Here is a 25802-nt window from a genome sequence, read left to right as displayed (position 1 = left end):
CCTACCTCACAGCCTTAGTGTGAGGGGCATATGGGACCACAGATGCAGAAGTGCTTTGTGGTGGCTAGGGGTACATAACTCTGAGGAGTTATCAGCTTCTCTCTTATTCTTGGTTACTAAGATCTAATAGCAGCAAGACATTCAAAGTGACATGAGAGAAGCAGCCCCATGTCTCTCCCAGGCATTTGCCCCAGGCCATACAACAGTCTTGACAAACAATCCTCTCTTTCCCCTCTAGCACCCAGGGAAGTCCTGGTTCCCACCCGTGGTTCCTTCTTGCTCCTCCCTCAGCCAAGCCACGATGCCCAGAGGATCCAGAGGCGAATGTGGGGACGATGTGGACCCAATGCCCTTCCTGACACCTTCCGAAAAGGAGAGAATCGAAGCCATGAACAAGCCCTATGACGTCAAGAGGTCTTGCTGGGTCCAGGATGAGAAGGAGGGCTTCATTTCTGGGGAGATCCAGTCCGAACAGTGCGACCAGGTCACTGTGAAGACGATCACCAACCAGGTGGGCGGGAAATAATCCCCAGGATGAAATTGAGCTTTAGGAGTGGTGGACACCCGGGCTCAAGAGGCAAGGTGGCAAAAAGAGCAGATGCCTATGAGTCCCCTGTGCTGGGTTCAAGTTCAGACTCAATGACACTCAAGCTGTGGGGCCCTGAGCAGGACACTTTCCCTCTCTGAGCTTTGGCTCTCTTACAACAGAGAGTCCAACATGATAGGACATGAAAGTACTTTGTATGCTCTAAAACAGTGCATGTGTGAGAGAGATTATCAGGAGAGTTACTTATCTTTAAAGCCCCAAACACCTTTTATGGGGAATCTATTTTCTAAGAACGAGAAGGAGCATCCCACCCATTAGGAGTGGTGCTATGTGCCCATGATGGCATGAGGAATGCGAGACAGGGCCCCGGGACACCCTGGCCAACCTGAGTGAGCTCTCCAGCGTCATGAGCTACAGATGGTGGCACCAAGCCCCTTGCTGCATGGAGGTGGTGTGCTGGGGCTGGCTTGCCCTGGCTTGTAAGGATCTAATGCTAAACATTCGGGGGCTTTGCAACTGGTTGTTAAACCTTTGGCAGCCTGATGTCAGCCATGGTGGAATTGACAAATGGTACAAATCGGGGATTTTTTTTTTTTCCCATGCAGCTGGTTTACTAGCACACCACTCTCTGCTGGTCCACAGTGTCCAGCTACAAGGCATGACTTGAGAGAATGGATAGAAATTTTGGTTCATGAAACCCCTCCCCTGGGGCAGACTCCTGGGGAGGCACTAGACCTTTTGCTTAACCCTTTCAATAACTTGATATAGTAGGATGTATGGACCCTATTTTGCAGAGGATCAAAGAGATTTTAGGTAATTTGCCTACAGTCACAAAGACAGGAAGTGATGAACTCAGATTCAAAGCTCGCTGTATCTGGCTCCAATGCCCGTGGCCCCTCTACAGCACCACCTCATCTTCCATGGTTGGGCTGCAGCCGGGGAGTGTGAAGTCTATCCTTGGTTAATTTCACAAATAAAAGAACAGAGACATTCCAAGATCAGAACTTGCAACATCTAAGCTTTACCGTGTGCCTCCCCTCCCTTTGAGGGGAGTGGCCACAGAAAGATGAGGCTATAGCTGTGGTAAAGTGGGTTTGAACATGAAAGTCAAGCTTACCTCTCAGGAGAAACATCCTTTTCAGAAAGGCAGGGCACTGCAGTGTTGCCATGAATGATGGATGATGAGAGTGGAGCCCCAGAGGCCCCAGTGTGGGTGCAATTTAAGGACAACACAACTTCTGTGAGCATCTGCGGTAGACAGACCATCCAGCCGGGTTTGGGACAGAAAAGACCGACTCGTCTGGCTCCTGCGATAAAGGCCCAGGCTTCCATTTCTCTGCTGGGGCTGTAAGAGAAGAGTTTGCCTGTGGGCGAGGACCAGAGATCAGCAACTACCAGAAATGGACTCTGAATGAAACCTAGCCTGATTTACTAGGGGTGTGGTGACCATTACTGGGTGGATTTTCCAGAACTGTCAAGATTTCAAATGATCTGCCTGTTGGACTCATAAATTATTAAAAGTCCCAGAAATCCCAGTAGGTGTTTAAGCCTCACATCTCAGGCTTCAGGCAGCTGAAAGATATTTGTTTTCTGGATCACATGTCTTGAGCTTCGGACCCAGACACTGCCATTTAAGAGCTGGCATGAGTTTTCATTTACAGAGGAAAAATTGGGGTGCAGAGCGGGGATGGGATTTGCCTGCTGTGCACAGGAGCTCCAGACTCTTAATGCTATATTATTTTCACCCTAAAATATCTACTGCTCATCACTATTGTCTTTTTTTTTTTTGGTCTTGTTTGCTTGCTTGCTTGCTTTCAATTTTATCCTTCAAGGTGGTTTGGTGGGAGCAGGGGAATGTCTTTTTATTTTTAATGGAAAAGTTCATTGCTATTTAGAAACCACCACTAATTCTCAAGGCAGAGAGCCAAGAGTCACATCTCTGCAAAGGGTCCCTGGGATCAGTGAGCAAGTTCTGATCAGCTACCAGAATGGACTTGGCTGGAAGAGAAACACAGGTCGGAGGTGCTCTGAATGTAGGGAAGGAACTTCAAGGTCTTTTTACTTGACACCACTTAAGTTCATATAGTCCTCCCAGCAACCAGCCAAGGAAGCCACTGTCATCCCTACTTCAGAGGGGAGGCAGTTAGGGCTCATATGGCCTTGGAAGTTCTTCCCCATCCCAAGTCAATGAGACATGGCCGGACCAGGAGGTGGACCCACTGATTCCAGCTTTTTGCAGGACACCAGAGAGTGGGTGGTACCCTGTGCCTGATGCCACTGTGGCTGTGACAGTACTATGTCTTAATGCATGTGCTGCTGTGTCTTGACCCCCCCAGACGCTCACCATGAAGAAGGATGATATCCAGCAAATGAACCCACCCAAATTCTACCAAGTCAGCAACATGGCGGACATGACCTTCCTGAACGAGGCCAGCGTCCTGGACAACCTGCGTCAACGCTACGTCAACATGAGGATCTATGTGAGTGCCGGGGCTGGGTGTGGGGAGGAAGGGGTGGCTGCAGATCTTCTGCCCCTCTCCTGATGGGGAGGGGGCAGCTACTCTACCCTCCCCAGCAACCCATACACATTATGTCTGGGACAAGGGCAGAGGGACCACGTTTTTGACGTGTTAGAATTTCCACCCCAAGGCTTTGGCATCTCAGTGATGATACGATCCCCATGGGCAGCTGACACACCCTTTGCTGAGGCTGTCATCCAGAAGTCTTCCTCCTGACCCCACCCCTGCAAACTCTTTAATCAAAACATCATTTTCCCCCTAGTGACTTCATGTGGCCTCAGTAGACGTCCTTCCCTGTCCGTCCATCCACCCTCCGTCCATCCATTCATCTCTCCTTTCCTTCCTTCCTCCATCCTTCCTTTCTCCCTTCCTTCTAGCCAATTCCATCCAACCATTCATTCATTCAACAAACACTGAGCCCTGTGCTAGAATGAGCAAAGCGGGTTACCATCAGTCCCCCTGACCATCTTGGAAATCCTAAGACTTCCCGCAGGTGCTGGTGGCTAAACTCAAAATGGGATATAAGGAAGTTTTGGTGTTTGCCTCTCTAGATGTCTTTACTAAAAAGGAAAGAGGCTATCCAGTAGTACTAAGTGAGCTGGGGCCTGACTTCAAGGTCAGAGGCCGCTGGGGATTTCCTCTTCTGGGTTTTGGTGACAGCCAAGAGAACTGCCACATGCTTCCTCCCCTTGTCCTCCTCAATACTACTTTAGTTCCAGATTCAGACCCTCAGCAGCACCACAGCCCCATGCAGTGCTGGAGGATCTCTGGAAAGTTCTTGGGGATATTTGCTGGGCCTGGAGGCTAGTGGGGCATCACTGAACCTCAGCCTGGGAAGAGCCACATCTGCCCCTGGCTGAGCCTGGAGCTTTGGCTGAGAATGTCCGTGTGGGCTCAGTGGCCAAGCTCAGGGCTGGTGCTTACTCAGGGCCCCCCTGCAACTGAGCCCTTGCTCCTGTGGGTGGCCACATCATGTCTTTGGGCTAAGGGGCTGCAGGCTCTGTGGAGTGTGGCCTGAGGGACCAAGGCAGGAGTCTCCTCTTAAATCCAAACACCTCGGTTGAACCACTGATTGAAAAACTGGGGCAGGCAGGACAGCTCCAAGGCCCCCACTGCTGCCCTCTCGTGTCCCTCCTGCAAGGGTGGCGGGGGACCTCTCCTTTACATTCTGACCCAAACAGGGACAGAACTAGCTTCTGGTCCACTACCTGCCTCACGCCACCCTGCAGACAGGGCTGGAGGGAAAGAGTGACTCAGTGGCTGGGTCCCAGGATAAGACACAGTGACTCATCCTCTCAAGTCTTTACGTGGGTTCTCTTCCTCTTCTCTTTGCTCCCCTTTCTTTGGATCACTTTCTATTTAATAAGGTTCCCTTTAAAAACACAATATATTGCAGCTCTGCTAAGGAGAAACTGGGGTGGGGGGGGCGCGTGTATCCCCACTTGGACCAAAATGCAAAGTTTTAAAGTTTACGTGAAAAGAGGGGGCACCAGAGGTCAATGTGAGTGTCCAGCAGGAGAAGTTTGGGACCCATGGATTTGGCCATTTCCTGCCCTCAAATAATTTCTTTCACTACCTCATTGGTTTCTCTGATTTTTAAAACCTGGGATGATTTCCTTAAAAAATTGCCATGGGGAGAAAAGAGAAGGGGGTGTCTGTCTCTTCTTAAGAGTAGATCAAACCCAGTTGTCCACCAGTTGGATTGTGTCCACATAGTAAGGACTCCATGAACCCTCATGGAAAATCTCCCCCGTAGAGTAAGTGGAAAAAGCAAGACATAAAACAGTAGCATATATCACTTATATGTGGAACCTAAAATACGCCACAAATGAACATATCTATGAAACAGAAACAGATTCACAAAGAGAACAGACTTGTGGTTGCCAAGGGGGAGAGGGGTAGGGGAGGGAAGGATTGGGAGTTTGGGATTAGCAGATGCAAATTATTATACATAGGATGGATAAACAACAAGGTCCTACTGTATAGCACAGGGAACTATATTCAATATCCTGTGGTAAACCATAATGGAAAAGAATATGAAAAAGAATATACATATACGTATAACTGAATCACTTTGCTGTACAGCAGAAATTAACACACATTGTAAATTAACTATACTTCAAAAAACTTTTTAATTAAAAAAATAAAAATAAATCAGTATCATAGAATACTATTGCTTGTTTTAAAAACAAGGTGAGGGGATATGAACGTGTCTCTGGATTTGTCTGTATATGTGCATCAAAAACCGTGGAAAGGGGTATTAGAAACCAACACGGAACTTCCCTGTGGGAGGAGGGGGCGACACTGAGCAGCTGGGGGACCTTTTGCTGCGTATTTATCCATACAAATGACTATGTTATGGATTCAGAGAATTAAGCCAAAAGAAAATGAAACAGATATATATTAAAGAGAAGGCTGGTTTTGTTTACTGAATAGACTCAGACATAGATTTTTTTTCCCCCGGAGAGAACATCACTGTACCTCTCTAGGTTGACAGGATGATCCAGCCAGGATGCTCTGTGATGGGCCAGGATCTGGAGGGAAGAGGGCATCAGGAGGGAGGGCCAGCTAACCATCTTCCTTCTCTCCCGCCAGACCTACTCAGGCTTGTTCTGCGTGACAGTCAACCCCTACCGATGGCTGCCCATCTACGGGGCCCGCGTGGCCAACATGTACAAAGGCAAGAAGCGTACGGAGATGCCGCCCCACCTCTTCTCCATTTTGGACATCGCCTACCACGACATGCTCATGGGTGCGTGCAATGGGGTCCGCTGGGGCTGTCATGGCAGGGCAAGAAAAGTCCCTTCGCCATTGGAGCTCCAGATGTATTAGACCCATGTGCTACCCAATCCCAACCCTGACCCCTCATCACCCGTTGAAGATTTTTTTAAATATTGCTCGGTGAGTGCACTTGCTAAGTACCTGCCCTACCTCACACCCCGTCTCATTTAAGCATCACAAAAACATGGGATGCCAAGCTAAGTCATGTCCAGAACTCCAGTCAACCCTTAACCATTCCCTGTGCGATCTTCACCATACGGTACAACGTGATTTTTATTACTATTTCTCTTTATGTTGCTTACGACTAGGCAGCTTCATGGGACGGTGTTTATAGAAACAGAGTGGCTGGTAAATTTTTGGCCCCTTCTGCAAGGCTGTGGGCTGCAGAGGCAGGCGTGTAGCCTCAGACCCCACGGGATCCTAGGTCTTCGGCGTCCGCGGGCCACTGCAGCCATGCTCCAAGCCAGGTGGGATGCAGGGAGATGCAGACGGTGTGGTTAGGGTGATGCCAAATGTCGAGTTTCTAAGTGTTTTCTAATTACATCTTCCTGTTGACGATTCCCTCCCTACAGAGCGTGAAAATCAGTCTATGCTAATCACGTAAGTGTCCCTCCTGCCTCTCAGTCTATAGACATATAATTAGGTTTGTGTCTTAACACATGTCATTAAGCCTTCTTAGAATTAATTGGCAGGACTTTGTATGGAAATTTGCAGGAAGAGGGCGAGTGGGCTTAGCGGGGACGACTAAGGCTGCATCTGCTAAACCGAGTGGTGGGGGTGGGGGCCTCCATGTCCCCAAGTCCCCTCCTGCCCCACCCTGTCTGTCCCTGATGGGTTAGATGTGATGAGGCCCAGCCCGTACCTTTCATCGCTTTGCTTCCCTGCGGCCAATCCCCTCTTTGTCCTTCACTTGTCTGCTCCCTTTTTCCACCTGCAGTGGAGAATCTGGTGCAGGCAAGACTGAGAACACGAAGAAGGTCATCCAGTACTTTGCCAACATCGGAGGAACTGGCAAACAGTCCTCGGATGGGAAGGTAGGGCCAACTGGGCACACTCGGGGCCTCTCATCCCCAGCCCCCTCCCCGTCTTTGGGTACACACAGCAGAGCCCGCGTGAGCCTCACAGCTGCTCTCTGGGTTAGGGCCGCTTTACAGATGAGGAGACTGAGGCTTGGAGGGAAGCGACTTGGGTGGGGACCCATAGGGAGAAGGTGGCTGCAGTCCCGGATCTGACCCACTGGATGGACTCTGATACCCTAGGCCACGTCTGCCCCCAGAAGTGCCAATGCTAGAGCCCCTTGTGCTTAGCAGGGTAGAAAGGGGAATGCCAGCTCCTGGTTAAGCTGCTTCTGCAGGCCCTGGCAGCCCCAGAGCGCAGGGAGCACTAGCTGGGCCAGGGGCAGCTGTAAAAAGCTGACAAAGAGGAAAGGAGGACTTCGGTGGAAGACCAGGGATGCCCGGGGAAGGGTTTTCCGGTTCACATAGGAATCTCTCCACCAAGAGCAAAAGGAAGAAACAGCAGCTAAGAGTCAAAGCCTCTCATCTGGCAGGGGTCCTCCAATGTCAGGGTCTGCAGGGGGACAGTCCTTACTTAGGCGGTGGCCCTCCTCCCAGGTCCCCTCTAGTCCCGCTCTCCCTGCCTCCCCAAGGCTGTGCCCCTCCTGGGTTCCTGGCACATACGCCACCGTCATTGGAAAGCCCTGGGTCCCCAGGCAGCAGCCGACAGGCCACCCCACCTTGTGTTTCTCTCTGGGTCAGGGGTCCCTGGAGGATCAAATCATCCAGGCAAACCCTGTGCTGGAGGCATTCGGGAACGCCAAGACCACCAGAAACAACAACTCCTCCCGTTTCGTAAGTGTGACAGCGGCAGTGGTGGCCCTGGGGGTGGCAGGACAGGCATTATCACCCCATTCCAAGGAAGGAAATCAGGGCTGATTGAAACTCACCAATGGGATGAGTCAAGTCATGGCATCTCCTTCCCAGAGATTTTTATCCATCAGGGTCTATATCAACTACAGCCCAGTTCAGTATTGACATCCAGGTGCTTGAATGCAGAGATGTGGGTACACAGTGATGGAGGGGCTGAGAAATTAAAACAGGAGAGCCAGAGATTTGCAGTGGCTGGAAGCTGACAACGTCCCGCCCCCAACCAGGGGGACCACGGCTGGCCGGATGTAGGAGAGGCGCTGTCCCCGGGGCCCTGGTGGATTCTGAAGCTGGTCTGGTGGGAGCTGGGGTCATAGAAGGAGCTCTGTAGTGCCCTGCCTTTCCCTGCTGAACCCCCATCTCCGGCTGGGGCCTCTCACTGCCTGGGGAAACAGGGCTGGGCAGGGAGGAGGTGGGGGCAGGTGAGTAGAGGTGAGGGCAAAAGGTGATGGAGATACAGAGAGTCCTATTTCCAGGAGAGTTTGTCCTTGGTTCTGCCAAAGGTCAGGGAGAGGGATGTGGTGTCTCTCCATAAGGAGACGTGGTACAGCGCCCCCTATATGTGGCTGGCCAAATTCCCACCACTCCTGCCTCAAAGCCGAATTCCAAAGGGCCCCAGCCCCTCCTGTGGGGCACTCGTCTGCCCCACAAGGTCCCAAAGCTGCAGGCTACCCCAAGACCCTAGATTTAGCTCCAAGACCCTCCTTCTCTGCGCATTCGAGTGGGAAACCCACAACTCCACATACAGCCGCCTCTGGCCCAGTTACCTTCCTGCGGTGCCCTTAGAATTCGGGGGGCGGGGCGGCCAAACCCGGGTCGCAAGTTGGTCTAGAGCTGCACACGTCCCCCCTCACGACCCTCCCCTCTCCTCCCTGCTCAGGGCAAGTTCATCCGGATCCACTTCGGAACTACAGGCAAGCTGGCCGGAGCTGACATCGAGAGCTGTGAGTCAGGCCGCTTTGGGAGGGTTCTTGGGGCCGGGACCAGCTACACAACGCGTGGGGTGCAGCGCACAATGAAAGCGCGGGGCTCCTTGTTCAAAAAGTGTTAAGAATTTCAAAACAGCAGCAGAGGGACTCAAGTGTGGGGTCCTTCTGAACACAGCCTGCCACACCCAGGAGGCCGGCCCTGCCCCCGGCTTCCCCCCCCTCAGGAGCCAGCCCCCCGCCCAGGCCGTGGGTCTGGGGCAGAAGAAGAGTGGACCCATGACTGGCCATGGCCATGGCCCTGGGCTTTATGGGGAGGGGAACCCTGCTTTCCATGGAGCCCTGCACTCCAGGAGAATGGGCTGAACTCATGGGCATGTCTGCTTATTCTCTTCCAGATCTCTTAGAGAAATCTCGTGTCATCTCACAGCAAGCAGCTGAGAGGAGCTACCACATTTTCTACCAGATTCTCTCTAACAAGAAGCCTGAGCTTGTCGGTAAAGATCTTTATGTCTGTCTGATTGTCCCTTAACTCGCTTTTCCTCTGTTTTCAATAACGAAAGAATTCCCATGTATGGAGGGTTTGGTGTCATACGTGCAGTTCTACATGAATCCCTTTAGTTTAGAGTTATGCGAAGAGGTTACAGGGAAGTTTCTCAAAGTTCTACTCACATCCATCTTCACAACAGCCTATGAGGCTTCACACTATTGTTGGCCCATTTCACAGATGGGGCCTTGAGATGCCTGCAACTCATGGCTGAGACACGGACCTGGGATATAGGGCTTTAGACCCCCCATGTCTTGCTCGGACAGCAGCAGAGATGTCAGCCCAGGACGACCGCATGTGACAGGCTCCCCTCTGAGTGGACGTAGCCCACTGAGTACACAGCTTGGCAAGCACACTGCACTCACCCCCTCAGCTTGATGCCCTTGTGCAAGCAACAACCTGCTCAACTGTCCATGGCAGACCTGCTCAGGATCTAAGGTCCAGAGAGGGATGAAGGCTCAGTCTTCCACATACACACCTCCTAACCCAGCCAGAGACTAAGGCACTGGGTATCATCCCCCACCCACAGATGTGTTTTATTTGTGTTGGACACAGTGTACTTTTTAATTAATATATGCCATTTTGAAATTGGAAAGCTTCACATTAAAAACCCTATTTCCTGGTTTCTCTGGAATAGCAGAAGATCTGGTAGCCATGGGCCTGCCCTCCCATGTAGCACTGATCAAGGCAGTTGAGTGGTGGTGGACCCTTTGGATGGAGCTCAAGCGCTCCTGTCTACCACCCTCCCCACCAAGCTCTATTTCCTTTCTGACCCTAGAGCAGAGTGGCAGGCACCACTTATCTTCCTTCCTGGGCTGTAGTTTTTCTCAACAGTAGAGAGGAAAGGAGAGGAAAATATTTCTTGCATCCATGTCTCTTCCAAAAGTGAAAAAACAAAGATAGACCAAGAGGGGCACATATTTGAAGAAAAATAGAAGTGAGCATATTTCTTTGTAAAAGTGACAACATCCCATGCATATTATATGCAAGTGATTACTATTGCCTGCTGCAACTGTCCTGTTACCTTCTGCCTTTGAGTGCGACCTTCTCTTTACAGGAGAGAGAAAGGAGAAAGATATGCACTCGTTTATTCCAAAAGTATCTACTGGTTGCCTCCTAGGTGCCAGGTACCGGGCCAAGTGACAAAGGGCACAACCAAGTTCCAGAGACCCTCTTGCCACTCTAAAGTTCTTCATATGCCCTGTTCAAGTCCCTCCATGACTCTGGGTGATCCCAGAGGGCAGGGACCACGTCGTATTCAGCCCTGTAACCCCCACGATGACACCATCATGCCTGGCACATGGGAGGCATGTGGAGATACGGGTTAAAAATGAAGAAGAAGAAAACCACGTGTCACCACGCTGCTAACCCGCTTTCCTGCTCTTGGCAGAGAGTCTGCTGCTGGTCCCCAACCCTAAGCAGTACTGCTGGGTGAGCCAGGGCGTCACCATGGTGGACAACATGGACGACGGGGAGGAGCTGCAGGTCACAGACGTGAGTACTCAGCGTGGCTGGTGAAAGACAGGGAAACCTGGGGGACCTGCAGGCACTGCCACCAGTACTGGGTGGGTCGGGGATGGGGGGGGGACACTCAGAGCCACCAGGCAGCAGCCTGGATTCTCCCATGGAGATTTCCGGGGTTGCAGCTGGCATTTTCCCCAAGGCTGTCGTAGCAAGCAGTTTCTCTTTGCAGAGTTGAATTGGAAAGCAATAGGGACTTAACGGGGCCGACTACTCCATGTGACTTTTCCTCCTCCCCAGCCCAGCTAGATGTGACCCTCTAGTCTCACCAGTTCCCACGACACCCTCTCTCTCCTTCTTTGTGACATGGAGCACCTGAGAATTCTGTTAGGAATACTGTGTACTCTCTCCTCCTTGACAGCCGAACTGATTCCTGATGCACCCTTGCCTTCCCCTTCTCCCGGTACCTAGCAAGGATCCTAAACAGTAATAATGATGGGAAGAATAACACTACTTCCTGGTTATTATTATGTGCCAAGCACAGGACTAAACATTTACACATCATTCTGGCTTATCCTTATGACCACCTACCACCACCCATTTTGCAGAAGACTAAACTGAGGCCAGAGAGGTTAAAGAAATACAATGACTATCTCATGGAGCGTCTGGTCTGGACTCCTTGGAGGAAAACAGTCCTCTCTCTCTCTGGTCAGGGTGTGTCTGACCTCCAGAGTCCACAGCGTGCCGCAGCAGCCTATAGGTGCCACCCCACAGTGTCCTCCACTCTGTGGAGCAGTGAGCCAGAAGTTTCTCGGCTTTCTTCTCCCTGTGGCCTTGCAGGTAGCCTTTGACGTGCTGGGCTTCAGCCCCGAGGAGAAGATCGGCGTGTATAAGCTGACTGGGGGCATCATGCACTTTGGCAACATGAAGTTCAAGCAGAAGCCCAGAGAGGAGCAGGCTGAAGTGGACACCACGGAGGGTAGGTGTGGGGCGGGGGCCGTGCGGGGAGGAAGCAGCTGGCGGGGGTAGGGGCTCGGGGCTCTCTAGGGCTTCCTGCACACTTCAGAGACACGCTGTAAACCGAGAATGTTCCTTTGATATCCAGACATCAAGATCTTGGGAAGGCACGACAGAGTCGGAGACATAATTTTGGCTTCTATATTGCTTTGCCCCTTCACCTTGAGCAAGCGTGGAAACCGTATCAGACCTCTGTTTTTTTTTCCCCTCATTCTTAAATTGTTTTAATTGAAGTATAGTTGATGTATAATATTATATAAGTGACAGGTGTACAATATAGTGCTTCACAATTTTTATAGGTTATACTCCATTTATAGTTATTATAAAATATTGGCTATACTCCCTGTGTTGTACAATATACCCTTGTAGCTTATTTTATACCTAATAGTTTGTACCTCTTACTCCCCTACCCCTATCTTTCCCCTCCCCCCTTCCCTCTCCCCACTGGTAGCCACTAGTTTGTTCTCTATATCTGTGAGTCTGCTTCTTTTTGGTTATATTCACTAATTTGTTGTATTTTTTAGATTCCACATATAAGTGATATCATACAGTACTTGTCTTTATCTGTCTTATTGTACCTACCATAATGATCACCAAGTCCAGCCATGTTGCTGCAGATGCCAAAATTTTGTTCTTTTTATGGCTGCATAGTATTCCACGGTATATCTATGGCACAGCTTCAGACCTCTGTTTTCTTGTTGGCAACATGGGGGTCTCCTCCTCCTCCCCCCAACCCCTTCTCTAAACACGATAGACAGTGCTGGGGTTCTCTGGGGCAGGGCACCATCTTTCTTTCACTCACCTGCTTCTTCCGTCCCTACTCAGTGGCCGACAAAGTCACCCATCTCACGGGTCTCAATTCTGGGGAGCTCCAGAAGGGCATCACCAGGCCCCAGGTCAAAGTAGGCAACGAGTTTGTGCAGAAGGCCCAGAACATGGAACAGTGCCAGAACTCCATCGGGCCCCTGGGCAAGGCCATCTATGACAAGATGTTCAAGTGGCTGGTGGTCAGGATCAACAAGACCTTGGACACCAAGATGCAAAGGCAGTTCTTCATCGGGGTGCTGGACATTGCCGGCTTCGAGATCTTTGAGGTGTGTCTGGCCTCGCATTCCGTCTCTGCTTTGGGGTGGCCACCCTCCTTTGATAAGCGACTTTTCACCAAGGTTCTCTTGTTTCTCACCTTGGACCTGGGGCCGGCCCATCTCAGTCTGCTCCTGGCTCTCTGACTTCTGGCCTCTGGAAAGTTCCATCTTCATTTGTACGGTGCCAAGTCACAAAGAACGGGGAGAACATAACAGATAGAATGAGCACCGTGCTGGCTGGATCCAGCCTGTACTGGCTCACCAGAACTGACTGGTGAACTTTCAAGAACTCTGTGACCAGTTGCCACCCTGTTGACACATGTCCGAGGTGTATTTACACCATGGAGATCAGCCAACAGTACAAATCAGGCTTTTTTTTTTTTTTTTTTTTTTTTTGAGAGAGAGAGAGCTGATTTATCAGCACACTACTGGTGGCTCCCACCTCTTGCACACACAAATGAGGCTCAGGTCTCCTCATAAGACGAGTGCCGTGGGTCAGGAAGATTTTACCTTTGTCATTGGAGGCAGCATGATTAGGAGTCGGGAGACCTGGTTCTGGACTCGGGTTGGCCACCAACTAGCTGTGTGGCCTTTGGACAGTGGCGATCCCTCTCTGAGCCTCAGCTGTCTCAACTTTAAAATGAGCAGGCTGGAAGAGATGACCTCTAAGGTCCATTTCAGCTCCACTGTCCTATTATTCTAAGATTTCTACTAGCCACAGATGGGTTAAAAAAAGAACAGTTTAGCCCAATTTCTCTCAGGCTCTAAAAGGCTAATGTGGCTGCTGTCTACAGTAAAATCATTTAATTCCATAGGTGGAAAGAGCCTTAGAGAGAGTTTCCAAACCACGCTGCCTGGACTCCTGGGCAGCCGCTGATGGCCAGCAGGGTGAGGCCAGGGAGAGAGGAGGACACCTGTGTCAACAGCAAGGCAGGTGCGATAGACAAATGGGGCTGGAATCCCAGCTCCTCCACTTCCAAGCTGTGTGCCTCCATGTCCCCGTCTTTGATGAGGACGCTGATCATTCTTGCCTTGGAAGGGTTTTGAGCAGATGCAGCTTAGCCAGGGTCTGACACGTGTACGTGCTCCATGCAGGTTGCTGTGGGATGACAATGGCACCTCTCCTTTGACCTGTTTTTCATATGAGGCTTCAGCACGGGGTTTCATTCAGAGAAAGCAGTCTCTGGTTTAAAAAAATAAAAAGGCTTATAAACCCCTCAAACAGCTGCATCCTCCAGATGAGGATGAGAAAAACCAGAGAGAGAGAGAACTGTCTAAAGGCACACAGGAGGTCAGACCCATAAACCATCTCAAATGATCCATCTCGAGAAATAAAATGGTTCTTCGCACGTTGATGTTCATGAACCACACGGGGCCAGAGTCTGAGTTTCGGGTGCTGGCAGCAGCATTGGGTGGCCCGGGCTCTGTGCCTTTGTAGGGGAGGGTAGCTGAGAAGGGCTTCTCACAGGGCCGATGGGAGCGCTGACCAGGTGGTGGGTGCATCCGGGGAAATGCCAGGCACTGGTCGGCCCTCAGCAAGCTTTAGCTCTGCTTGTGGACCAGCTCTCAATCCCGGGAGAGGCTGTGTCTGCGTCCGGGCTAATGCACCTCTTTCTGTCTTCCTGCCGCAGTTCAACAGCTTCGAACAGCTGTGCATTAATTTCACCAATGAGAAGTTGCAGCAGTTCTTCAACCACCACATGTTCGTGCTGGAGCAGGAGGAGTACAAGAAGGAGGGCATTGAATGGGTCTTCATCGACTTTGGCCTTGACCTGCAGGCCTGCGTCGACCTCCTGGAAAAGGTACCACACTTCTCAAAGGAGGGGCTTGGAGAGAGGTCGGGACCCTGGGGCACATCTCAGGAAGGGATTTCACTGGGGCCTGTGGTTTCAGGGGAGTCAGCAACATGGCTGATGACCTCAGTTTATCTGACCTCAAGCTTCCTCTCTGCAAAATGGGTACAACAGCCACTGCAATGGCCACTGTTAGTTCGGCTGTTTTATGCCTTCACTCATTGGATCATCACAAGCTACCAATGGTGGGGAGGAATTTATTATAACCATTTCACGGATGGGAACATTGAGGCACAGAAAAAGGAAGTCACCTATCCAAGGTCATCCATCCTATGAGCGGCAGAGTTGGGTTTTAACCAAGGCCATCTATTAGCCTCCCCTGTAATCACACCATAGGGAATGTTTTAACAAATGGCCTCACTCAGGAATATATAGGATTAGCAAATGCAAATTTTTATATTTATAATGGATAAACAACAAGGTCCTACTGTATAACACAGAGAACTATCTTCAATATCTTGTGATAAACCATAATGGAAAAGAATATGAAAAAGAATGTATATATACATGTATAACTGAATCACTTTGCTGTACAGCAGAAATTAACACAAAATTGTAAATCAACTACACTTCAGTGAAATACATCTTTTAAAAAAATTTAAAAGGGGATTTCCCTGGTGGCACAGTGGTTAGGAATCCGCCTGCCAGTGCAGGGGACAAGGGTTCGAGCCCTGGTCCGGGAAGATCCCACGTGCCGCGGAGCAACTAAGCCCGTGCGCCACAACTACTGATCCCGCGCGCCTAGAGCCTGTGCTCCGCAACAACAGAAGCCACCACAATGAGAAGCCCATGCACCGCAACGAAGAGTAGCCCCTGCTCGCTGCAAGTAGAGAAAGTCCACGTGCAGCAACGAAGACCCAATGCAGCCAAAAATAAATAAATAAAATAAATTTATAAAAAAAAAAAAAACTTAAAAAAAAAATTTAAAAGAAAAGAAAAAATAATATATACTGTTTGATTAAATGCAGAAAAGGGATAGAAAAAGGACATTAAAAAGACAGATGACAAAATTTGAACAAAGTCCGAACAGACTTTGATTTCTTAGTTTGATTTCTTAGTTTTCATCATTATGTACAGAGGTTATGGTAACATTTGGAGAAGTTGGATGAAGGATATACAGGAATGCTTTGCACCATTTTTGCAAGCCTGAAATTATTTCAAAGTTAAAAAGTTAAAAAAATAAAGAAAGAACATACCTTGTCTCCGAGGTTCACCCTCAGGCCCATCATAGAGAAGCTATCATCCAGGCAGCCAGGGGTCTTCAATAGGGGCCAGCCTTACCTCCCTGGAAAAGTCTCCAAAACAGGCAGTGGACTGCCTGTCCCGCAATACCTACAAATACCTGCCTGTCCAGCTGTCACAGAGCCTGAAACGCCCTCATGCTTGAGCTTTGGGATCAAGCGTTGCCTTCTTCCAGGAGTCTGCCTTAGAAGAGAAGACAGGTGTCATTGATGATGTCACCATTTTTCTGAGAGCCAAGCCTGCCTGGCACCACTATTTGGGTGGGATTAGCATTTGGGGAGCTATGTAGCCCCCTCAGAGACGTCAGTCTTCCCTTCTCTTGGACCTGATGAATTCTAGCCTCTTTCAAGTCTAAAAGGTCGTGGCATTCGAAGGCCACGGAAGACTAGACCATTCCCAGAGGTCACTGCCCAGAGTTCTGCATCCTGGCTGGCCACATGGGGTCTGGGGCACCCCTCCCACCAGCCCCAGGCCAGCACCAGAGTCACCCTGTCGGCCCCCTCTAATGCCATCCGCTCCTCTTCCCTTCTAGCCCATGGGCATCTTCTCCATCTTGGAGGAACAGTGTGTCTTCCCCAAGGCCACCGACGCCACGTTCAAGGCAGCCCTGTACGACAACCACCTGGGCAAGTCCAGCAACTTCCTCAAGCCCAAGGGGAGCAAGGGCAAGGGGCCTGAGGCCCACTTCGAGCTTGTCCACTATGCAGGCACCGTGAGTACCCCCTCGGCACTCCCTGTGGCCACCTGCCCGGTGCCTCCAGCTCCCACAAATGTAGGTCTGTCCTGCCACACCCTCCCTGAGGCTTCCTTCCTCCCACTAACCCAGCCACCATCAAACAGGGTGATCAGCTGATAGAAATGACCTCTGGCTTGTACTTCCTCCTCACTTCTCCCTCTGGGAGTTTCAAAGCAATCTAGCCAAGGATGCCCAGCAGTTCATGCCCTCAGACCCGCCAGGGCCATGCCATTGTCTACGGCCCTCCGTTTGATGGCTGAACTTCGATCTTGGTCAGAAATGGCGACGCTTGCAGGGAATTCCCTGGCAGTCCAGTGGTTAGGACTCCGTGCTTCTACTGCAGGGTGCACGGGTTCAGTCCCTGGTTGGGGGACCTAAGATCCCACATGCCATGCAGCAAGGCCAAATAAAAAACAGACAAAACTTGCAAAAAGAAGGAAAAAAAGTCCATGAGTCTATCAATTATTCCCCAGTTGATTGATTCATCCCTCTGACAGCACGTGGCCACCAAACTAACAAGGTGACATTTACGGAGTGGCTTTTTCACTCATGACAAACCTAGTCCTTGGGGAAGAGGGAAATTAAGTGCAGCCAGGACTCAGGTTTATTTGAACAATTGATGGGGGAAACAATGAGTGTTGCCATCAATGCCAATGCCTCCTGTTACCAAGGAGTTTGTTGAGCCTCTCTGGGTTTCGCTGCGGGTAAATGGCAGGCTTAGGACAGAGCTGTCAGGAAAGCTGCTGCTGGACTGGGCATCGGGGCCAAGCTTTTATGATCTCAACAACCATGATAATGCCAATTACTGGCCAAATGGACTGCGCCGCTACCCAGAGCAAACGGGCTTGGGGCCGAATTGCAGTGTTCCACCCCACCCTCCACGATGAAATGAGAAGGGCTCGGTGTTTGTAGCAACAGGACATCCAAAGTCAAATGGGGCCTATGCACTTCCAAGAAGGCTCTAAGATGAGGCCCAGAGGTGATGAATATCATACACCACATGGGAGAAGGAAAGCCCAAAGGTTTTGTCTTCTCATCTGCATCCCTAGGTTCTCTGGGCTCAATGGAAGGATCTGAAAGACACCTTCCTCTTTGCCTCTCCAGCTGGGGCTACATGGCAAAATGGGAACCAGAAATTAGTGGATGTCCAATTACTTGGACACAGGAAGCCCCCAGTTTGGATGGATGGAGCCCCCCTCCCACCAGGCAATGGCGGGGGGATGTGTGCTTCTCAGCAAGGAGAGAACAGATGCCCTTGTAGGGAGTTCTTCATGTTGCTTGGGATGCCACTGGTCAAGGTCAATCACTGAACCAGGAATAAGATCAGCCAACCTGGGTAGAAGAAGACCCAGGGGTCAGGGAGGCTCAGTGTGGCCAAGAAAGCAAGACATGTAAGAGAAGGTCACACCTGGCAAAGAGTAGCTGGGGAGTCCTGGTGTGTGGGTAAAGCTCAGAGACAGGGTGCCCTAGACAGGCAAACTGCAAATGCCCAAGAGATGGGGGTTCATGGACATCCCAGGACTCCAGGCAAGTCATCAGGACAGGAACTGAAGTCCCAGGAGATGGGGCTGAAGGTTGGTCCTGGGAACCCAGAGTGGACAGAGATGTAGGTCGAGGTTCTGGCTGTGGGACCTGAAAGGTGGAATCTGGGCCTGAAATGTAACCACTGGCATTTGCCCCCCTCCAGGTGGGTTACAACATCACGGGCTGGCTGGAGAAGAACAAAGACCCCCTGAATGAAACAGTGGTGGGCTTGTTCCAGAAATCAAGCCTGGGGCTCCTAGCCCTTCAAAGAAGAGGAGGCTCCAAGTATGGCTGACCCCTCGTGTGTCCAGTCTCTCTGTGCCGATACCCTTTAGTGGCCAGAAGTAGAAAAAAAACAAAAACTCTCATATTTGACTCTTGTTGAATGAATGAATGAATGAACGAACGAATGAATGAATAAATGACAAGTTGCTTGAGGTCGGCTATGGATGCTACTGCAATAAAGAGGTACAGATGCATCCTGGGAGCTTCTTCCATCAACCGAATTGATCACTGGGCCCATATCACGTCTAGGTGGAGCGATATTGCTTTGGAAAAGTTGATGCCCCAAAGCTCTGTGCTTATTTTCTGCTCCCTGCTCTCCTGTCTGAGCCAAATGTCAAGCTCAGATCTGCCTCCTAGCCAGTCGAGGTCATGTGACCCATAGGGGAACACCCAACAGGGCCGCCACTTAGAGGGACAAGAGCTGCACATCTCCTTGGGCTCAGAGATGTGCGCGCCACCAGCATGCAATTCCTCCAGACTGCACGGGCTCTTCCTCCTCCCCAGGCAATGGCAGCAGTGCGTTGCCTTGGGCCAGTCCTAAATCACAAAGGGCTACAGACCCTCCAGGAAGCACGGCACTCCTTGTGACTGTTATGCCACAGTCAGCCCGTTCACCCTCTCCCTGGTAGATCTCGTTCTCCTGGTGTGGGGGGTCCCACCTCATCTAGTCCCCAGACAAGTCTTTTCAAAACCAGAGAATGCACGTCCTTGACACAGAGCACTGAATGGGGCTGCCTGCCCCTGTGCTGGGTACTGATGTGAAGCATGCTTATCTCTCTTCCTCAGCTGGAAGCAAGAAGCAGAAATGAGGGTCCTCCTTCATGACCGTCTCCAACTTCTACAGGGTAAGTAGGGGCTGCCCCAGAGACCACCTTGTGACCACTGCCCCCACCCATCCCTTCCAATGGTGTAGTGGTCTGGCTGCCCCCTCATGGCCCAGGACAGGATGATTTCATTTCTATGCCTATGGTTGCCTCTTTCATTTCAGGGGTCCGTTTCCTTCTGAAGAGGGGGCAGAACCACAGGACCATAGGGCAGAAAAAACCCTTAAAGATGGTCCAGTCTAACTGCGTTGTTTCAGATTGAAACCCAGAGAATGATGGGACTTGCCCAACATAACAAGTGGAAATATCAGTGCCTAAGATCTTGTGCTGGCAGGTCTTCTGGGCTGGGCACAACTTCCACAAAGTTTGGGCACTACTGGAAACATATTCCAAGGGCAGAAATGTAGCCAATGGTGAGATGTTGCACAAAGAATGATTTCAATACTTCCCAAGGATCCGGCTGTCCTGAGGCAGAGTGGGCCACCTCATTGGACGTATCCAAGTGGAAGAGGAGGGATCATCCAGTAGGGAAGTTAAAAATGGCGAGGCATTTGTCCACACAGGCACTACGGTTCCTTCTAGTAGCAAGACTCTACGATGAGCCAGCACTGAACTCAGAGGGTCCCTCTCTCTGTAAAACACGTCACTTTGGGCAAGTTACTGGACCTTTGAGAGCATCACTATCTGACAGAACTTTCTGCGATGATGGAAATGTTCTCTTCTGTCCAATATGGCAGCCACTGTCCAATATGCTGTCCAGTACGATAGCCACTAGCCACACGTGGTTAGTGAGTACCTGAAAAGTGGCTGGTGTGACCAAAGCACTGAATTGTCATTGTAATTAAATTAATTAAACTCTAAACAAATACCTCTCCTGAGCATGGGTGTCCTGCAACACCAACGCCGAGCTTCACTCTTCCTTTCCCTCTACCCCCAGGAGCAGTTGAACAAGCTGATGGCCACCCTCCAGAGCACCTCCCCCCATTTTGTCCGCTGTATTGTCCCCAGTGAGTTCAAGCAATCAGGTACATCATGGGGACATGTCTCCCAGCTGGAAGTCCTCAGGATGTGTGAAGTTGGGGTTCACTCCAAATTAAGTCCACTTTTAATCACCAGGAATGACTGGGGTAAAACGGGGCATTGAAAGAACCTCCGACAATGGATTATCCAAACAGCACGTTCTAGCTGCTTTGTAAAGCAGAGTGGTGCCTACCTAGGCAGAAGTCACACTCAGGAGAGCCTTTGGGCCTTGGCTGAATTGTGGGGGACCTGGGACACCCTGGGCAGTGACTGGAGGAGATTAGGGTTGAAGACCTGGATATTCAGTTCAGCCTCCTTGAGTGGCAAGGAGTGGCCTAGGGTACCCTAGGGTAGTGACTCCCCATCCTGTGCCCTCCCTCTTGGCAGGTGTGGTGGACGCCCACCTGATCATGCACCCAGCTGGCTTGCAATGGAGTCCTGGAGGGCATCCGTATTTGCAGGAAGGGCTTCCCAAACAGGCTGCAGTACCCAGAGTTCAAACAGAGGTGAGTGGTGTCTTCCCGATACCTTGAGCACAGTTCTCGGTCTCCAGGGTTTGACTCTTGATAAATGTAGTCCCATTGGAGCAGACACTATGGGTACAGTGACGGACACTATCTCACTGTCTACTTCAGTACACAGTGGCCCGACTTTCAATAGCCAGCACCTGCATTTCTTTGCCCGAGGGCTCTCTCTGGCTGCTAGAGCCTGCTTTGCTACTTGGCAGGCTGAAAGCATCAGGAATTAATGCCTCCCCAGGAGCAGCCCTCGACCAATGACTAAGGACAGTTGACATATAAATGCTCCAGCTCCCTCACCCTGATGATGGGCTTACTCTGAGGCATGTTCTATACTGGCTCTCAGACAGCTGTGTGTTGGTAAATGTTTAACAATGGGCCCTCCAAGTTAAAATTTTTTTTAAGAAAAGAAGCCCTGTTCTGTGGTTTATTTATTCAACCTCTCCTTTTATTTCATGAGTCAGTGCATTCCTCTCCCTTTCCTAAAGTAGTTCAAGTTGGGTTTCAGTCACTTGCAAGGAACAGTCCTGATTAATAAACAAACACAAGTAACAATTTAAAAAAGAAAAGAAAAGAAAAGAAAAGAAGCCCTGATTTGTAGTATCTACCGATTTCCATGGTATAAATACTCCCACCATGGCTGACTTCAAGCTACCAATGTGACATCACTGAATGCAGGGTTGGGGAGAGATGCACACAGGCGCTTGTGAGCCAGGGGGAGCTGCTCCCCGCACACAAGGGTCCCCCAGCAGCCTGAAGCCCCAGTTGCCTGTTGTGATAAGTGGCTTGATAACATGCCTTTTGCTGGCTTCCCTGACCCACTCCCCAACTCTGCCACCTCTCAGATAAACTACTTGCACTTGAATCCTGGTCTCAAGGTCTGATTCTGGGGGAACCCAAACTGAGACCTCCACCTGAGAGGTTAATTTACTTCGACCCCTTCCCTAATCACTAGAACATAGGACCACAGATTGATGGAGTAAGAAGGGTCACTAGAGGTCATCTTGAAGTCCCTAGCTGGGGAAGGACTAAGGGAGCTACTGGCAGGTCAGGAGAAGACGCGGTTCTCCCATGTCTGGAGGAAAAGATCAGGAAGGAAAGATTTTGGTGTCTTCATTTCTGAGGCCATCTCCCCGCTGAACTTCAGACCCACAGCAACATCTACTCCCCAGTGTCTCCTGTCAGTCCCCTCCCTCTGCCTGCCGTGGGCCTCTGCGGAACAAGTCCAATCCCCGATTTGAAGGCCACCTCACAGGTCCATGATAACTGTGAGGGCAGACTTCCTGGGCTGCCAACTTGGGGATGATGGGGACTGCCGTCGTCTCTCCCAACAGGTACCAAGTGCTGAACCCCAGTGCGATTCCCCAGGGGTTCGTGGATAACAAGAAGGCCTCAGAGCTGCTGCTCAGGGCCATCGACTTGGATGCGAATGAATACAAAATCGGACACACCAAGGTAGGGTCTTCCCACTCAGCCCTGTCCCAGGAAGGTGGGTGTCAGGGTGTGAATTCCAGCTCAGCCGTAGACCAGGCGGTCAAGCCCCTCAGCTGCTGAGAGCCTCTGTGTCCTCTTCCGAAAAATCAGGGCTGGTAAAGCCAATCTCACAGGATTGGGAGTAGCGTGCATGAGAACCCAGCTCAGACAGAGAGGTACTAAATAAACAGGAGAATATTAGGACTGCATGGGCCACAGATTTCTAAGAATAAACGCAGCCGATCGGAATCAAGGTCCTGGACTGGACCGGGTCACCACGGTACGTGTGTGGGCGAGGTCTGGGGGTGCAGCACCCTAATCCCAGCCCACCCACACTGCGAGCCCCAGCCCTGAGCTGGCAGGCGAGTCAGGGTTGACTCAGACAGAGCGGCCGCCTGATCCTGACTCATGGGGCCCATGTCTGTCCCACTTCCTGGCCCCGCAGAGTCCTGTCAGGATTGTAAGGGCCAGGCTGATGGTGGGAGGTGTCCATCGACACCTGCCCAACCAGACTGCACCTCAACGTGACAGTCAGGGTGATGCAAGAGGGGCCCTGGCTTTGCCTCAGGCTCGGAGCCTGCCGCTGTGCAGCCTGGAGTGGGTCACCTGCCCGTCCTGGTCTTGCAGGGGGCACAGGCAGGCCCAGCTTCTCCGCGGGCCTGGTGTGGCACAATGCCCAGGGAAGCTCCCAGCTGCCTGTACATCCAACACGTACGGAGTGCCTCCTGCGTGCCAGGCACAGTTCTAGGCTTAGGCATACGCAGGTGGACAGAACAGAAAGAGTCCCTAGCTCCCTACGGCTTGCTTTGTAGCCATTGGTGTTAGCAGGATTGTAATACTGCCTTCAAACCTGCCAGAACCATTAGCTTTGGCCTCCTGTATCGCTGAGACGTGCTGTGTGGAGATAAATTGACTTAGGGGAACTCTCAAGCTTTGTCACAGAATCACTGAATACCTGAGCCGGAGAGAACCTCGGAGACCAGCTCCTTCCCCCACCCCACCTTTGATGGGTGGGAAACTTAAGAAAGCCTGGAGAAGACATAGAGGTGACGTGCCCAATTTCACAGAACTAGGCAGGACAGAGCAGGCCTCAGGCCCCTCGTCATGGGATCAGGGAAGTCACGTGACTTGTATCTGACACAGCTACCCCTGGGCAGACAGACTGATCTTGCTGTTGTTCAAGGGTTGCATGGGGCACCTCAGGTGCAGGTAAAGGCCCGGGGCTGCTGGGGACTGCTTTGCTCCCCGGTGCCAGGCAGGCTCTGGCGGCAGGGGCAGAACAGAGAACAGAATGACTCCGCCTGTACACTGTGTCCCCATCCCTGGCTTTGGCTCATGTGGGCCCTTCCCCACCGGCCACATGCTTGCCTCACTGCTCCTCAAAGACCAAACCTCAACCACAATTAATCTGGAAATATCAAGCCCAATGTCTCTACCCCATGATTGGTGGGGAGAGGGCAGAGGGAAGAAGCATCCTTTTCCATCCTTTCCTGTCAGTATCCAAGCATCCTCATCTTTAAATTCATCTGGGGGCTCTAATCCCCGCCCCCACATGTAGAATCAGAGATTCCCAGCGCTGAAAGGACTTGGGGTCCTGCACTCCCACTGGACAGGAGAGGAGACCAAGTTCCCCCAGAGGAGAGTGACTTAACCAAGGTGCCCTAGCACATCCAAAGCAGGCTGAGGCCAGGTGTGGGTCTCCTGATTCCTTCTATACTTCCAGAAGTTTCTATCATGTCCTATTAGAAGCCTATAAAAAATATGATGCATTATAAAACACACTGATAAAGCGATCACCCATGAGCCCACTTAAAAACCCAGAACTTCATCTTTACATCTCTTTCCTCTCCTTCCTCCCCACCCCCAGGAGTAACCTTTGTCCTGAATGTTAACTGTACCCTTGCCTTTTCAAAAACAGTTTTATCACATATGCACATGGCCCAAGGTTTGCCTGGTTTTGAGCTTCATGAAAGTATCGTACTTGATATACTCTTATCTGACATGCTTTTGTCACTTAATCATGTTTCTAAGATTCATCCTTGTTGGCTGGTATGTGACGTTCGTTCGTGGTCACAGCCGTATCATAGGACTTCTGATGGCCATGCCACAACTGTCCTGTCTCCTGTCCTTGGAAATTGGATTGCTCCTTCTTTTTTCAGTTACCAATAATGCTGCTATCAACATCCTCACACTTGGCCCTATGCAAGAATTTCTCTAGAACAGAGTTTTCAACCTTGGCTGTACATTAGAATCATCTAGACTGAGGGTGGGGACAGAGAGGTTGGAACACTGATGCCTGAGCTCCCCACCCCAGAAACTGTTTGAAGTCACCTGTGCCCAGGCAACGGCATCTTTCCAAAGCCCTCCAGGTGGGGATGACGCGCAGCCAGGGTTGAGATACACGCTGAGGGAGTGACAACCTATTTCCAAAACTGTACTTACTCACCACCTACCCCCTCGTTGATTCACATACTTGCCAACACTTGTTTTATCAGAAGTCTTCAGTGTTGCAGGTTGCGGGGAGGGGGAATGGTTATCTTGTGACCTTAATTCGCATTGCCCTGAGGTTGGGTGCTTCTGGCCCTTTCTAACATGCATTGCAAAGCTGTTCTTGTTTTCCTGGGGACGAGTCCCACTCATAGAACAGAGCCGGATGCCTGAAATTGTGCATCACTGGGAAAACTCTGTCCCCTTTCTAGAAAGTCAACTCCCCCTGCTGACCACTACCCCCTCTTCTCACTCCCGTATCCCGTGGGACCATGACTGTCCCAAGGCTGCTTTGCATAGTGGTAAAAAGGAAGGCCCGTTGGCACCCTGCTGCCAGGCAGTCACCATAGGTAGCAGTGAAGATCCAACCGATCTACCACATTTTACTCAGAGCTTCACAGTTGGCAGAAGTACTTTCCCCCTGTTATCTCATTTAATTTTTATAGCAACCCTCTAAGGGAGGGATCAACAGCCCCATTTCACAGATGAGGCACTGAGGCCCTGAGATGTGAGGAGGCATGTCCAAGGTGACCCAGCTAGTAATTGCAAGGCCAGGACTAGAGCCCATAGGAGTGTCCAAGAGCGAGAGGAAATAGATGCTGAGGCTGGCATGCCCTGCCGTGCAGATGTCCAGGCCAGGGCCAGCTGTTTCCCAGGGTCTCTGAACTCTGAAGGACCCGTCGGAACTTCTTGTTCTTTGATTTTGAACTCCCCGCTAAGCAGCTGCTTTGGTGACAGAGGGGCTATTCTCAGATCCATGTGTCTTTCCCCCAGGTCTTCTTCCGAGCAGGCGTCCTGGCCAAGCTCGAGGACATGCGGGACGAGCGTCTGGCCAAGATCATGACGATGTTTCAGTGTCGGCTCCGGGGTTTCCTCATGAGGGTCGAGTTCAAGAAGATGCTGGAACGAAGGTAGCACCGGTGGGGCAGGCCCACTGAAGCCACACCATCCGCATGGAACGACCGGGGACCCCTCCACACACACGGTGCTCAGCTCCACCAGTGACACTGGGCAGTGAGATAGGGAGGGTGC

General features: G+C 51.0%; 1 protein-coding gene across 1 annotated transcript in view; it reads left to right on the top strand.

Annotated features, from left to right (window-relative positions):
- Positions 1 to 301: 301 nt before the first annotated feature.
- Positions 302 to 25802, top strand: part of MYH16 (myosin heavy chain 16) — a 47079-nt gene continuing 21578 nt past the window's right edge. Inside the window, 21 exon segments of the mRNA XM_068524800.1 lie at positions 302 to 511; positions 2884 to 3027; positions 5662 to 5818; positions 6420 to 6447; positions 6785 to 6881; positions 7605 to 7697; positions 8653 to 8716; positions 9097 to 9195; positions 10636 to 10739; positions 11547 to 11685; positions 12549 to 12817; positions 14440 to 14610; positions 16436 to 16615; positions 18327 to 18424; positions 18426 to 18448; positions 19235 to 19293; positions 20210 to 20297; positions 20680 to 20708; positions 20710 to 20798; positions 22145 to 22265; positions 25545 to 25681. Of these exon segments, the coding sequence (XP_068380901.1) occupies positions 302 to 511; positions 2884 to 3027; positions 5662 to 5818; positions 6420 to 6447; positions 6785 to 6881; positions 7605 to 7697; positions 8653 to 8716; positions 9097 to 9195; positions 10636 to 10739; positions 11547 to 11685; positions 12549 to 12817; positions 14440 to 14610; positions 16436 to 16615; positions 18327 to 18424; positions 18426 to 18448; positions 19235 to 19293; positions 20210 to 20297; positions 20680 to 20708; positions 20710 to 20798; positions 22145 to 22265; positions 25545 to 25681 (2399 nt within the window).

Source organism: Eschrichtius robustus, chromosome 16 (assembly GCF_028021215.1).
Source record: "Eschrichtius robustus isolate mEscRob2 chromosome 16, mEscRob2.pri, whole genome shotgun sequence".
Classification (NCBI taxonomy): Eukaryota; Metazoa; Chordata; class Mammalia; order Artiodactyla; family Eschrichtiidae; genus Eschrichtius; species Eschrichtius robustus.
This window is presented reverse-complemented; position numbering and strand designations above follow the sequence as displayed.